The sequence below is a fragment of the Cottoperca gobio genome, chromosome 23 (genome assembly GCF_900634415.1).
Source record: "Cottoperca gobio chromosome 23, fCotGob3.1, whole genome shotgun sequence".
Classification (NCBI taxonomy): Eukaryota; Metazoa; Chordata; class Actinopteri; order Perciformes; family Bovichtidae; genus Cottoperca; species Cottoperca gobio.
In genome coordinates, this window is record NC_041377.1 from 12,653,134 (window position 1) to 12,668,457 (window position 15,324).

The window sequence follows — 15,324 nt, forward strand, 5'->3', positions numbered from 1 at the left end:
ATAATTCCACAAAGCTACAATCTTTCTAACAAAATAATGGCAAAGGTGGAAAGCACTTCTGCGACCCTTGCGGCTCCATCAAGTATCCTTACAACCTTAATAGGCTACTTCAACACAGAGGCACACTCCTCTGCACAAACACAATATACACTCACAAACACGTATACAGTAAAGGCCCACACACACACACACACACACACACACACACACACACACACACACTCAAACACAAATCCCTACACACACACGCTCCCGGTGGAACATGGGGGTTGCTATGCGACACAAGCCTAGTCGCTGAGTCCACTCAGTTTGTTAAGTGTAAAAGCCATTTTTTTATGCTTTTTCTTCAATTGAGCTCCTCCTGGTTAAGAAATTGCACTGTAGAGTTATCCAGCACTTGTCTACTGTTCGAGAAGCTTTTGGAGAGGCTGTAGATGCAAATGTTTGTCAGTGGGATTGACCGTATTCCAGTTTTTCTCTACCAATCTGTGTGTCTGTCTGTTACCACTTCAGTGTATAACACAGCAGCTGAATAAACACCCCCATCTAATTCATTCAGCCATTATTACTCATCCATCTCTCTGTACTCCGTCCCACTCCTCTATCTGCAATATTCTGACATGACCCCTCTTTCTCCCCACATCCATCCTTCCATCAATCCTTTGAATGAACCCTCCCACCCCACCCCTCCTCCATCCACTCATTCCCCATCCATCTTATTTTCCCACTTCCACTTCCCCTCCTGCTTTCCACTCATCTATCCATTCCGTCCATCTATATCATTCAAAACCTTCACCTAGCCATTCATGCGTCCATCCATCCATCTGTGCACCCGCACCGCCCTCCGCCAAATGCTCTCTGTCCATACGCGTCTCCCACCTTCATGCATCATCTGGCAATCCATATGTCATTGCTACTCACTCCTGCCATGTTCTTTAAAACCCTCCAACCTTATCCTCCATCCATCCATACATACATACCTCTTGGTAGCGGGCCAGTCCCCCGTTGACGGCAGCATCGATGACCCCGTTGAGGCACATGGTGAGGGGGTTGATGTTCTGCATCTGCCGGCTTTGACACTGGGTGATCAATGTGCGCAATTGTAAATTCTTATTCTCGATCACCTCGATGGCGTTCTCCAGCGGGCTGACCTCCACCTGCAAGGGGGCAGGTTGTAGAAACATTAAAGACATTTGAAGGGACATTTGCCTCTAAAGGGAGTTTTCTTTAAAAGATAAAAAGAAATGGTACACTGTCTGACTACACTTCTGGCAAAAGCAATAACATTAACACACTTCCACATTAGATTTTGACTGAAAAGTCTCAGAATATTTGGTGGATAATATAGATATTGGGCAACATTCATTTAGAGTTATGTTTGTCGGTCTTGAATTTGGTTAATTCTTTTCTCTTTTTCTTCCAGTCTCACACAAAGCCTAATCCTCTTGTTAAAGATAGCGTTTGCCAGTTCTGTAATTTATATGGTATTGCACTGCATACACATCATAGACTAACACTGCTTTCACAATCCATAATTTCACACCACGCTCAGCAGCTATGCACTAAAGAACATGTGCCTCGACCAACAGAGACGCTGCGTTACGTTTTGCACATGCCGGACAAAACAGCAAATCCTCCCACACCTTAGAGATCTGAAGGAGAAGATCCCAGAAGGAAAGCTTTGGAGGGGATTCATGTGTAGCAATAGACTCGTGTCAAATATGATAGTGATCCCAGTCTAAAAACACGGAATAAGTATTGGTAAAAATGTCCCAATATAAAAATCTATTTAAAAAAATGGATGTGGGCAATCAAAGCAAGGCAATTACATTTTTAGCACGACATCTGATGTCTCCAATAGCCCCAAAGTCATGACTTAGGTCATTATTGTTGTTCAAAGAAACGGCTTGAATCAATATTTGACTATTGGCTGGCAGTCCTCTAAATTGCAAGCTGCAAAATAAAAGAGTATAACAACAGTGTCCCCTTGTGTGAGATGACTGTGGGCTGCCGTTATGACTTTATGGTTATTTCATGCGAGGGGGGGGGGGGTCACACTCACCAGCTCTCTCTTCTCTACTTCAAACCAGCGGGAGATGCCTGGAAGACTCTGGACCAGAGTCAGGGTTGTCCTCTCCACCCACAGGCTCTGCATTCACACACACAACAAATACACTTGTGAGTATTAGCTGATTGCTAAACACACTTTGAAAAAAAGAAAATCCATAGCTACTTGTACCTGATGAGCACATGCACTCTATCTTACAGACATCGCACACTTTAATTACCGATACATAGTTTGAGGAAAACATGTATGTACACACCTACTGCCGAACGCACACCTGAAGGTGTAGGTCAGACGTCATGTCTTATATCTGTTCTCATCATTCATGTCCCACCACTTACCCTGTCAGCCAGCATGCTTGTCAATTTGCCAACATCCCACAAGGTTATTCTGACAGCACGTAAACTACAGAAACTCCAGCATTCACTGCAGGCTATTAACATAATAGAGTCACAATATGGTGGAGAGCGTACAGAAACGTTCTGTTGTAAACACTTCTGGAGACACGAAGGAGGGAGAGAAGTTAAATCAGAGTAATTGTAATGTGTGTATTCTATTTAATGACATTTTATATCATAACCCATCCATCAATTTGTCAAAAAAATAGTTCAAGGTCTAGGACTAGTTTTTCTTTTTTGTTGTTGGTGAAGCTACTGTTTTCAAGGTCAAAAGTTAGCTTTCACTTTTAATCTAACTGAAACTAAGAGTCTCTATGAGGCTGTGTTTAGGCACAGCAGTGCTAATATCAGCATGCTAACATGTTCGCCAACTTCACATGTTAGTTTAGCATGTTAGCATGCTGATATTCGATACTAAACTAACTTATTTTCGGCTTAGTTTAGAACCCAGTGTCTTGCTCAAGTACACTCCAGCAGAGCAGATGAGTGCTGACAAGCCGCATCGATCCAGTGTCCTCAGGTTGAAGAAGGGTCTTCCGACTCATTACACAACCCGGCTGCCCTTTATTGATTTTCTGCTTTTTAAAGGCAAGAAACTGACCTGAAAGCCTCTTGAAAAAAAAAAAGTGTATTACAAGTTTAAGAGCAGGAAGTTGAAAGGAAAAGCTGTCAAAAAATAAAAGTCTTGACCTTTCTGCAAAAAGGTTTTTTTTTCTGAAACTTCTGTGTTGAATTTTGGAAACAGTTTATTATGACTGATCACACCGTATCCTGGCCGCTGCACACTATGCAAAAGTTTATCATACATATTATTCCCACCTGAGGGCCAGAGATATCCAGCCCTGATGGAAATGTGATATCGTGATTAAATTTGGCCAAATAGCTTTGATGGAACTGAGATGAAATGTGTGTGTGTGTGTGTGTGTGTGTGTGTGTGTGTGTGTGTGTGTGTGTGTTGATATTAAATATGTATGAGCCTAAAACTGTATCAGGGTCTTTATGGTGTTTAAAGTGTGTGCAGCTGCGTGGGTATGCATGCGCGAGACTGAATCGGGCTGTAAAGACTTAATTTGCGCGGCTCTGACTAGTACCCGAGCATAATTACGGATACTGGAGTCATGATGAATAAAACATGCGCTCCACACAGACTAATACCTGAGCGCAGGTTCAAACTATCATTACCTACACAAGCCTATGATCGATGAACAAGGGAGAGAAAGAAAAAAAATACGCTTTCTCACGTCGCGCTCCAGTGAAAAAATGCTAATGACCATAAATGCATCATTTTAAAATAAAAAATGTATTCTTTATTTCATACCACATGACATTTTGCAGCTACTCCACCAGCTGTGAGTTTATTATCTAAAAGCTCGTTTTCATATCTGCACAAAATTGAAGAAATTCATGGAGTGGAAAGGGGATGAAGATACATAAATGCAGAGAAATGTCTGTGTTGCATTGCCCCCTTACCGTGTGTGTGTGTGTGTGTGTGTGTGTGTGTGTGTGTGTGTGTGTGTGTGTGTGTGTGTGTGTCTACTTTTTACGCTTCATGTGTCAGCTGCCGTCTATCTTCATCATCATCTTTCTTTCTCGTGAATTTCTTTTTTCTTACCTTGAACTCATTCTCCTTGTCTTTGGTGCCCTTGTGAAAGGGCCGGTCATATCTGAACCTCCAGATGTGATTGAACTTGTAGAAGCTTTTGATGTTGTCGGGCACTCCATCTCTCTGCAGCACATCCTGACTCTCTGGGATGGGGGTTACCGCATAGATCTGCAGATCTGGAAGCACCGGAAGTTAAGGAAAGTACAAGAGAGTGACAAGGGAAAGCACTGTAGATGAAAACTAAAATCCTTCAGTGAAAGAACATGGAAAATCACTCACACACACACACACACACACACACACACACACACACACACACACACACGGGTTTACAGAGTGGTCATGTTCCGTATGTGTGCAATATATTTAATTTCATGAGTCACACACACTTTTAGTTAAAACCAGGTGGACACAATATCCTGCCGAGGATATACGACGTATATCTATATAGATATGGGAAAGAGTCAGGGCGGGGTTCTTTTTCTGTCTTATACGAGAGGGAAATAAATGACAGGCAGCACACAAGACTCATTGTGAGCCGTGGAGGAGGATAGAGGAGTGATGCCGTGTTTTCAGGCTCACCCCTGCGACTTGACCAGAGAGAAATTAGTTTGGACAGCTACATGTACATACATTCATATGCATGAGTGTTCGCAACAAGGACATACAGATGGCTGAGCAATCTGAGAGACTCTATTGATTAGCATTATGTGCAAATAACACAGCGGGGTGCTAATTCATTCAGACGATCCCCATCCTTCTCAGTAAGGGAAGCACATACAGGCAAACACATCACATGCATGCATAACACAAAGGGAGCATCTTTAACGCATGTCTCCGTCTTCCATCTTTCTTTCTTTTTGTTCTTCTCTAGTGTAATTGTGTCAATATGCTTTTCCCTCCCTCTCCCTCTATATAGGCCAACAGTTGTCCCATACGTTAGTGTGAATAATTAAAAAGGGCTCACATATTGTATGGCTGAATTTGAACACGCTCTAGGTTTGGTTTCAGACGTGGGGGGGCACAAGATGAAGTCAAATACAAACACAAAGTCATTTTAATAGGCACACGTTCCCCACACTCCAGAGCTGCACTCAGATTAGTTCCACGGCATCACATGAGCAGAGCCACACCGCTAATTAAAATGTGAATTGTTGCAATAAATGGTTGACATGAGTTTCTGTATTAAATTGTATGTATGTATTAAAGACATGCATGTCAAATTTCTTGGCGGTTTAACAACAAATGAGAAGAGTTATGTAAATCATTGCATTATTAATATCATAACCCTACTTATATATAATGTAATATATAATGTTGGATCAGCCTCTTCATTAAAAAGAGCATATATTTGATTGATGTTCACTTCCAGCATCTTTTTAAAAGGAGAATATTAACTGGAACTGGAGATACAAATATCTTAGTTGTATCTCTATGTTCCACCAACTGCTACAAATCAGACGGTAAGGCAGTCGGTATGCAGCCTGACAGACGAAACCCAGAGTAAAGAAAGTCCTTGAAACAGTCGCTGCTGCTTGTAAAGCTTATTGCTACTGTATGAGAGCAATGAAATAACCAAGGCAACCCACACGACTGTAGTATCTTAATTTTTTATCATTTTAGAGTTTCTCTTATCTAGATGAAAGCGAGCAAGAGGATGCCGTTTACGGAGATTTAAATGATATATCAAATGGAAGCGTTTAAGTGGCGGAAGTGTGGTTTGTTCCCAGAAAACATTCTGCACTTAGGTTTTGTGCTTACGCATATGTTTGTAAGAGCACAGTGCTTTCTTGTATGAGATTCTGTATGCTGCACGTAATACACAGAACAGTATGTGTGTGTGTGTGTGTGTGTGTGTGTGTGTGTGTGTGTGTGTGTGTGTGTGTGCCTTTGATAATTACAAGAAAGAGATTGTGAGAGATGGAAGGAGGCACGGTGTGTGATGGCAAGCAAAAGTCTCATCACTGGTAACTGCGTGGTTGTAAAGAAAAAGCATGCTGTGTGTAAGCCTCTTCGTATGTGTGTACATGTGTATATATCCTGTGCGGTTGGTGTTTTTTATGCATTCCCGCACATTTATCTGCTCAGCATGGTCCGTGCTTGTGAGTGTGTGTGTGTGTGCCTCTTTCTATAGCAAGGATACACTGTGCGTCTGCCTGGTATATGGTCTGGTCTGGCTGGTTGACGTGCTGCATGGCGATGGCGTGGGGGAACTCGTTGAGCATCCGCTGCTGGAAAGCCTCCAGCCTTTCGTAGTCATGGCCGCGGCACACAAACTCCTTATTCTGCAGAGGAGGAGGTGTGGGGGGGGGGGGGGGGGGGGGGGAGAGAGGCAGAGGACAGCGTGGGGTTAGCTTGACATCTAGTGGTCGCACGTTGCAACTGCAGCTTCCAACTGCAAACTCATCCAAGGACAGGGCCTGTTACATCATTAAATGGCATTGAATAAGAGATGCTGAATGTCACCTCACACTGGAGGAGTCTTATATAAGGAAAGTTAATTCTTCCTGCAGGTTTTTGTTTTTTTTTTACTTTGGAGAGGGTAAAAGAATTATTCAAATTGCTCTCCACAAAGAGGGAATATGGAGATTTCTCTTACCCGTAAGAAGAAAGGAAACTTCTTTCCGTAGAAACCCACTCTGAAGAATTCCGGTTCTAGTCTTTGCTGGTCCATGATCTTGTCATAGAGAGAAGCTTCCATCATCTGCCAATGGAAATAAAGGACGGTATTTAAAAATAAGCCAACTGTGGGGATGTTTAGCATTGACAAAAGTATTGTAATTGTTTCTGTCCTAGTTTTCTTGAATGACCCCATCATCACGTGGTAAGAACTAACGATGCTTCTTCAGGAAGTGTCTAAAGCGTGTTTATTATGGACAACTCACCCTCATCTTGCTCAGGTTCCTGTAGTCGTAGTAAGACTCGTATTGGTCAGCCAGTTCTCTGCACAGGATGATGCCATTCTCCCAACACTAAAGACATAAAAAACACACATTTATACATCTCCGTGCTGACTGTGTCCTGTTTTAAAAGACAGTAAATATGAAGCTTCCTTCATTTCCAATAGTATATATGAATAGAGTTAATGAAACTCGCTCTGCAGTGGTGCTGCTGAGTTGCATCCCCCCACTGGATGGCACTGCTGAGTCAACAATATCAAGAGTCACATCTAACCTCTTCATGCAGGTACACGCAGCCATCTTGCTAATTAAATGAAAAGCTTTCCTTTCCTGCTGCCTTCTGATCCCTGTGCGGCGGCACCGGCAGATGGCATAGCTCGTGAATGTGAAGCAAAATTGGACTATGAGTAACGAGGGGAGCCGTTTTAATGATTCTGTGGAGCTATGTTATTTCATCAGGGAGGCTGAGTTTTTTTTTTGTGTGTGTGTGTGTGTGTGTGTGTGTGTGTGTGCGTGCGTGCGTGTGTGTGTGTGTGTGTGTGTGTAATTTTGGAGGGTTTCCATAATGCCACTTTTCCCTGACAGTGCAGAACAGTGGCAAAGGTAGTTAGGAGAAAGAGATAGAATCAGTAGCAACGGGAGGAAGACATAAAATAATGTTACTTCCTGTACATGTGAGCTATTTCTCGAACGCTGCTGCATCCTGAATCAGCTGGGCTCCGTTCAAGCTGCCAATCTCATTGCTCATTTGAGCAGCTGCCTAAAAATGCAAGTCACGCTTCACCCGTCAGTCTCGCCGTCATCATCTCCTCCACAATAACTCTTAAAAGGAACGGTGTAGGTTATTGTGGGACAACACGGATCCTGCTTTAATTACAGCCGCCAGCGATTCATTTCATTAAAACCGAGGAGGTGTCGATGCCTCGAGCCGTTCTCACAGCTCTCTACGGTAGAAATTGAATGTACTTAGCTTACAAATCTGCTCCACTCTCTTATGAAGGGATTTCATCCCATGTGAATGATGTCGCGTCTCCACTAAACAAGCGGAGAACTCCAGTTCTCTCATCTCATGCTTTCTTTTTTTTCAAAAGCTTATGGAGGTTCAAATGTATTTATGTATTTATTGAAAACAAATCATTATTACTATGGCTTTGCCTATGCCAAGCATGAATTAGTTACATTTTATGTACGTTGTTTATTGTGCAGAGGGTCTGTAACCCTAATATCCCTAATATTAGCTTGAAACAGCATGCAACTGTCTTTATATACCCATAAAAAGTATTTTCTTGTTTCTGTTCAACAGTCAACAGAGTAGAGTGTGGGAAAAATGTTTGTTGTTAAGCTCACCTTCCCCCTGTCGAAGTTCTGCACGATAGTGAGGTGCAGGTACTCCTTCCTCTGCCACTCGCTCTGCATTGGGTAGTTGAGGAACTCTCTGAGCGGCCTGTCGGACCACTCCAGTAACTCATCGTACAGCAGCAGGGTGTACGACGCCTCTGTGACACACACACACACACACACACACACACACACACACACACACACACACACACACACACACACACACACACACACACACACACACACACACACACACACACACACACACACACACACACACACACACACACACACAGTCAGGAGACACCCATGCTCGCACATGCTGCACGTTAAGAGTCATTCCTTTAGACGTACCCGTGTAGTTTTGTGCTTTAAAGTGCAGGTCGTACAGTTTGTGAATGTAGCGGATGTACATCTCCTCTTTGTTCAGCTCAGTTTTGTAGAAGTTCTGACAGGAGCAGTGACGATGAAGGACAAAAGAATCACATAAGAAAGAAGGAGGAGGGGGAATAAGAAAATTATAGAGAGAGTCGGATATGCAAAGGAGGACGCATATTAAAACTGACAGATTGTTCTATGGTAGAGATGCAACAATATATTTCAGCTCCTGATTAGCAGTGACTTCTGATCCATCTAACTACCCTCCCAGCTGCTCTTATAGTTTTGCTGCAGTTATATAAGGAAAACCTAGTAGGCAGAACGGCAGAGATGAAATAAATACATTTTAGTTATATTTTACCACCATTAATAAGAGACTATAAATGAATCCTACAAAATACAAAGCAATAGAATTAGGATTTTTTTTTTATCAACAAAAAGGGGCAAAAAAATTCAAAAAGAAATCACTATGCTAACATATTCTGTTCTCCTAAACACACATTAGGATTGTTCCAATACTTTAAGAAGGTAAGACCTACTGAAAAGACTTAAAACTTCATTAAAAAGTCTTAAACTTTATGAAAAATATTAAAGGATAGTACACTGATTCTCTTTGTTACCAAGAGTAATATAAGATCGATAACAACATCAGATCTGTGTGTTAAATGGACGTTAGCCCGGCTCTTAAGGGGGTGTGTTACGTCAATAATTCTGTTGAAGATCGGCTTTTGAAACGGCCAAAAATATGTCAGGCATCGGTCACTAGTGATTCTAAAAGGAGTAACTGCTACTCACCAGTAAACTGACAGTACAGCCAATCTTTTTCCCATCCACTTCTCCCAGCTTCATACAATCCCTGTGATAGAAACATCAAGAGTCATGCAAAGCTATATAAAAAATAAATCATTAACGTTTCTGAGGGAGCATGTGTGCACTCTTCACCTGTAGTCCAGCAATCTCTCCATTAAGCGAGTGACAGTAGCGATCAGAGAGATGCCACTCTCCCTCCAGGTCTCTCTCTCAATCTTCTTCAGCAGGCTGGAGGACAAGATGGAGAGATGTTGAGATTAAAAGAGACAAGAAATAAAAGAGAACAAATGAGAAAAGGAAAGGTGACGCAGGGAAGAGGAAGAAGAAATTACTGCAACCAAAAAAGAAAGAAAAAAGGAGGCGAAGCAAAGTCAACCAGTCACACCAGTGGCACCTATGCTTGTTAGCCTGCCTGTGGGAGTTAACAAAATAAAATACCCACGGTGTCAAAACAAAATCATAATTTTGCCACCTTACTAGATTTCGTTTTTTAGAAGTGACTGGTTATCTCATCTGGATCACATCACAAGCCAATATATTACCAATGTAAAGCTTTGGGCTGAAGTTCTACCCTTCCCCTCACACAGACGACACAGAGAGAACAAAGAGGAGAGCGTCTTACCTAGGGTACGGACCAAACAGAGGAATTCTACTCCAGGCGGGAAGCATAGGCGGAATAAATTAATATTAATACGATTAATATCAGCACACACTCACACGGGTAAGTTAAGGGGTTAGTGGATTTAGTGGGAGGAAAATAAATTAGGAAACTAGATCAAAAACAATAAATATAACACATACATAAAGAAAATGCATTCAGGCTGAATTAGACACTGGCAATTAAATAATAATGATTCCTAATGCATAATTATATTATATTAAACAATATAGATTAGATATACATGTGTAGTTTTATTAATATGCAGTGATATTACACTGTTTTCTGCAATGTTTCACATGTAGATATAGGGGGAAAGATGATTGACAATTACAGAAGATGCATATTGATAAAATACAAAATCACACTAAGATTTACATCTATGTGATAGTAAAAGAGGCATACAGTGTGTATGTGCATCAGGAGAAAAAAATGGCTTCATTTAATGCAATAATGTTTTTGGAAGCTAGGTTGAAATGTTCTTTGTGGAGGGGACATCAAAATATGAACAGGCACAAAAAGAGGCAGGGATACACACTAACACACACACACACACACACACACACACATTAGCGTGACATACACTAAGCATGCAGGAGCACAAACCTGGAGACACAAGGACAGAGTGGACAAGGACTGGCCACAGCTGAGTGAAGTGAAGATGAAGGTGAACACTGAACACTTACCTCTCATTATTATTATTAATCTACTCAATAGAACAAAAACTACCTGCTGCCTATGTTACTGTTACTATTAACCCTAACCCTTTAATACTAATAGAAAGCAAATGGGAAACTTTTAATAGAACAAAACAAGCACTTTCCTTATCAGCAGCATGTTCTGTATGCAGGACGGAAGTTGCCAAAAATAAATAAATAAATGACTCGATAACCAAATTCAAGTATCAAAAATATTATTAAAATTAATGAATTAAAAATGTGACATAAATGAATATGTCTGTTTTAATTAGCTTCTTTATTTATGACACCTTTCTATTAATTCCCCAATTTCTTTTTTTTCTTTGATTTTGTATTTTAGCAGCGTTCGTCCTCCACGGCTCTGTAATCAATCTAACAGCTCAACACATGGAACACTAACTTCAGGTAAAGGAGCATTACTTTAGCACTAATGCTGTTATCTGTGCTCTTTGGCTGTCTGGGTTAAACGCTCATTTTCGAAGCAGAATACTCAGACATGTCCACTTACAGATAAAACGGCCGTTTCCTGAGGCAAACGAGGCCGTCTGATGAAGGTCATTGGACTCAATAAACAGCTGTGGAAGTGTCCTGGTACCCTGAACTGGCCCCTTTATTTACCCCTTTACGTGATGACATTTTAGTCCTTGAGCCACTTGACTAAATCCCTCTTCCTTCAGTAAGTCTACACCCACATATTTTCTGATTCTGTTTCTTTCTGTAACTCACATGCTGTTGAAGAGCTCTCTGTACGTCTCGTCTCCTTTGCCCTCAGACATCAGACTGTCCAACTTGTCGATCAGCTTGGCTTCCACCTATGAGGGAGAAAAAAAAACGTGAATCAAATCGCTTCACGTCATGTGAAAGTCACGTGTCAGAGTGAAGGCTCTCGCCTCTGACATGCCGTCATGTTTAATGACTTAATCCTGCAGTTATGAAAAAGGTCAAAAGGGGGATTAACATCACCAGAATGTAAAACGGTGCGTAAAGAAAATGAGCCGTAAGCATTTCCTATAGAAATGATTGACTTACTTATGTCAGGTATAAACAGTATTTATTGTGTAAATTACCACTCACTTATTATTTTACACATTAAGACAATTATACATTTATGTGTTATCCAGCCGCTAACATTACTGTTGTTGAATTGTTGCACCTACTAAGTAGTTTGCTAATTTAGCTACACTGTAGAATAGAAATAACTTCACAAGTATATATTATAATATTTGTAATTATGATCATTTGGTGATGAAAATATTACAAATCCCAACATTCGAGATCTATGTGACAGGTGTAGGACAAAGGAACATCCATTGTATATAGAAATGTCAGAATTCGGGAATTTTGGGAAGAAATTGTCTTGTGTTGTAGATAAATGTACAGCGATATACTGTAAGTGTTGAATATTTATATATCGTAAATGTGTCCATGTAATTAACCCCCTCTGCTGTACATAGCATTATTAATTAATTAATATTATTTCACCATTTATGTGAGAGTTAATTTGATTTATAATCATTTAAATATACGTTAGTTTATTGATATGTATCTGTATATATCATGTATATGTTTATATTATTATAATACTGAATATTCGTAAGTATGCATACATAACTGTTTAAATAAAATGTTAAAAACTCAATAAACATGATTTGATCATAACATAAGAGGATAGCATATATACGTATTTGCCATTAATGAAAACATTTAAGATTTTAATTCTGGTGGTTCCAGTGACCCATTATGCACGTTGGACACAACTTGTGATTGAATACGAGCTTCAGGGACGTTGATCTATTTTTCACAGCTGTGTACCTGTTTGAAATTGCCGCTGCGTCTCTGCTCCCAGTCCATCATGTCATGGAAGATGGGGATCATGACATTCCTCAGATCGGGCTGAGGCACCAGCGTCACCTCCAGGAATGGACCAATCATCGCTGGGATGAAGTTCAACTTGTGTTCCCCTGGAGGAGAGACAGGGGTCAACACGGAGGTTAAGCTCTCACTTTATCCCTGAGCAAAGTGACTTGTTTATTTCAGAGGCAATTTGGCCGACTCTGAAAAAGCTGTCTTCTTCTCTTCCAAAATGTCAACTACCACAGGCTGCCACGATGATTTGGTTTAAGTGCACTGCACTCAAACCGAAGTGATGCTGTATAACAATCGCAGCATCCAGGTTACTTCAAATTCATTATTGTTAGTGTTCGTTCATATTGACATCAAATGAAACAAAAATAAAGTGACTTCAAAATGTATTTCAAATTGCACGGATCCATCACAGATTCAGAGAACAAAAGGTCCTGAGCACCCAGCTGGTTGCCATGGTGACAAATACTTGTTGGCATGAAGAAAATAGACTGAGGGTTTTTCTTGTTTGTTTTTTTCCCAACAGCTCAAAGAAGAGAGAGAATACAGATCAGATAACAGTCTTTACTTTCTCTGATGTTCGCGAGACAAATAATTATAGAGATCTGCATGTTGTTATAGTCTGTAAGACATAGGTCTTCAACAGGGGGTCCGTGACTGCAGTGTGGGGGGGGGGGTCGCGAAATTGTTTGTAGATAAAGCAATAAAAATATATTTTTTATTTTAAATTAAAACTTCTTTTTTTTGCCTTGCTCATTCACATTCTCTCCTCCGCTGTACTTGTCGAAGGGCGGTGACACACACCTACAGTCAGAGACAGTGTGGAAAGGAGAGGGGTGAACTAAAATAAATTTGCGCCACACGCACGTTGAAGACCCCTGCTGTAAGAGATACCTGCTGCTGGAATGGAAGACAGTTGCTTCACTTGGAATGAGTCTATTTTTTGGGGGGTTTTAGGAATAAATCCATCTGACCCTTGTGCATTGAAATGTTTTATCCTCTCACCTAAATTCTGCCACATGCTGAAGATCTCGCAGCCCATCATCACCCTCATGTCTCCGTACCTGCATGATAACATATCACGGTTAGAAGTGTGTGCTCGCTGCAGGCAAATACAGAGAAGTGGCGAGAACAGCATGTCAAGTAGTCATTATACTGAATGTGGCTGAGAGTATGCTTTGTGTGTGTGTGTGTGTGTGTGTGTGTGTGTGTGTGTGTGTGTGACAGAGAACGGAGCACACGGCTCATTACAGGCCATCGTTTCCACATTCAGGCGCATTTTCAAAGAAACGGAACTTACTTTTCCAGTATCTTCTTCCTCTTGGAGGGGGAGAAGGACTCCAGCTGAAGACAGGGCTGGTTGATAAATATTACAGACAGATAGAAGTACGAGTCCCACACCTGAAAATGACAGCAAAGAAATAGCATCATGCAAACACATGTTCAATGGTGTGTTGTGGTACAAACAGCTGTTCATTTAAGTAATTTTCAACTAAGCCTTAAAGTCGACTAAACTCGACTAACGGTATTAACTCTGTTTTATGTCCGAGTCTCTCTGAAGCCTTTTATTTTTGAAAATTGTGATTCATATCTGCATGTGTGTTTGCCTGTGGGGGAGGCAGTTAGATACAACAGTTGTGTAGCACTGTAGCATTATATTTAGATCTCAAACACACATACAAATTTAATATTCTCACACACACACACACACACACACACACACACACACACACACACACACACACACACACACACACACACACACACACACACACACACACACACACACACACACACACACACACACACACACACACACACCTTGTAGTCAAACTTGTCATTGAGGAAGTTTTTCCTCAGAGCGTCAGAAAGGTAGAGGACAGTTGTGATGATGACACTGAAAGAGAACGAGAAGAGGGTTATTGTGTTGGCTTGCCATTTGTAGAGTGATAGTGCAGAGGTGAAGAAACATTTGCTCCATATTGATGAGGGTAAAATATAAAAACCCAAGAGAAAACCAAAAACATAACATGAGCAAAGTGGTTCTCTCGTCTGGCTATGACCTTAGTTCCAGTTTTCTGAATTTAAAGAAACATTTCTGAGTTAAGAGTCCTAAAGAAACACAAAGGCCTTCATGGCTAAGTGGAAACGACAATGTCATCATGTATCTGAGGCGCTACATCAGAATTCCTCTGATTTGGATGTTGACAGTTTGGTTCAATATTTTACTCGTCTTTCTACCTCGCTGCTGAAATCTAGAATCATGGAATGAAGAGACACCACCTTGGATTGCTAATGGCAGTTGACCTTTTAACAGAGACTGTAGAGCGGTGCAACACACCGTCCATGGCTCGACTTACACTTTGAGCGTCTGAAAACTGTCATTCGTGTGTGTGTGTGTGGTCTTACTTGTTGGTGACCAACCGCATGACAGTCCAGTCTTTAGGGAACATTTCTGGTCGGATTAGGATCCTGAAGACTGTGAAGATCTGAAGGAGAAAGTCCTGGAACACACACACATACACACACACACACACACACACACACAGCAGACATTTCAGTGGAAACTCAAAATCAATCGGGTCAATTCCAAGCTTGTGCAGTATTTCA

The 15,324-nt window shown here is 41.1% G+C and overlaps 1 protein-coding gene across 9 annotated transcripts in view; it reads right to left on the reverse strand.

Annotated features, from left to right (window-relative positions):
• Nucleotides 1-15,324, reverse strand: part of dock4b (dedicator of cytokinesis 4b) — a 103,397-nt gene that overhangs the window by 15,527 nt on the left and 72,546 nt on the right. For 7 of the 9 annotated variants that reach the window (XM_029461663.1, XM_029461662.1, XM_029461660.1 and 4 more), the window contains exons 27-43: nucleotides 15,124-15,218; nucleotides 14,536-14,611; nucleotides 14,015-14,115; nucleotides 13,720-13,778; nucleotides 12,664-12,812; nucleotides 11,578-11,663; nucleotides 10,118-10,144; nucleotides 9,628-9,723; nucleotides 9,481-9,541; nucleotides 8,662-8,755; nucleotides 8,314-8,462; nucleotides 6,952-7,038; nucleotides 6,666-6,770; nucleotides 6,210-6,351; nucleotides 4,076-4,242; nucleotides 2,063-2,149; nucleotides 981-1,157 (exon numbers count right to left, since the gene is read on the reverse strand). In XM_029461663.1, coding sequence (XP_029317523.1) covers nucleotides 981-1,157; nucleotides 2,063-2,149; nucleotides 4,076-4,242; nucleotides 6,210-6,351; nucleotides 6,666-6,770; nucleotides 6,952-7,038; nucleotides 8,314-8,462; nucleotides 8,662-8,755; nucleotides 9,481-9,541; nucleotides 9,628-9,723; nucleotides 10,118-10,144; nucleotides 11,578-11,663; nucleotides 12,664-12,812; nucleotides 13,720-13,778; nucleotides 14,015-14,115; nucleotides 14,536-14,611; nucleotides 15,124-15,218 — 1,758 coding nt within the window. The remainder of the gene's footprint in view (nucleotides 1-980; nucleotides 1,158-2,062; nucleotides 2,150-4,075; nucleotides 4,243-6,209; nucleotides 6,352-6,665; nucleotides 6,771-6,951; nucleotides 7,039-8,313; nucleotides 8,463-8,661; nucleotides 8,756-9,480; nucleotides 9,542-9,627; nucleotides 9,724-10,117; nucleotides 10,145-11,577; nucleotides 11,664-12,663; nucleotides 12,813-13,719; nucleotides 13,779-14,014; nucleotides 14,116-14,535; nucleotides 14,612-15,123; nucleotides 15,219-15,324) is intronic. The other 2 variants (XM_029461664.1, XM_029461665.1) reach the window with 1 other exon arrangement.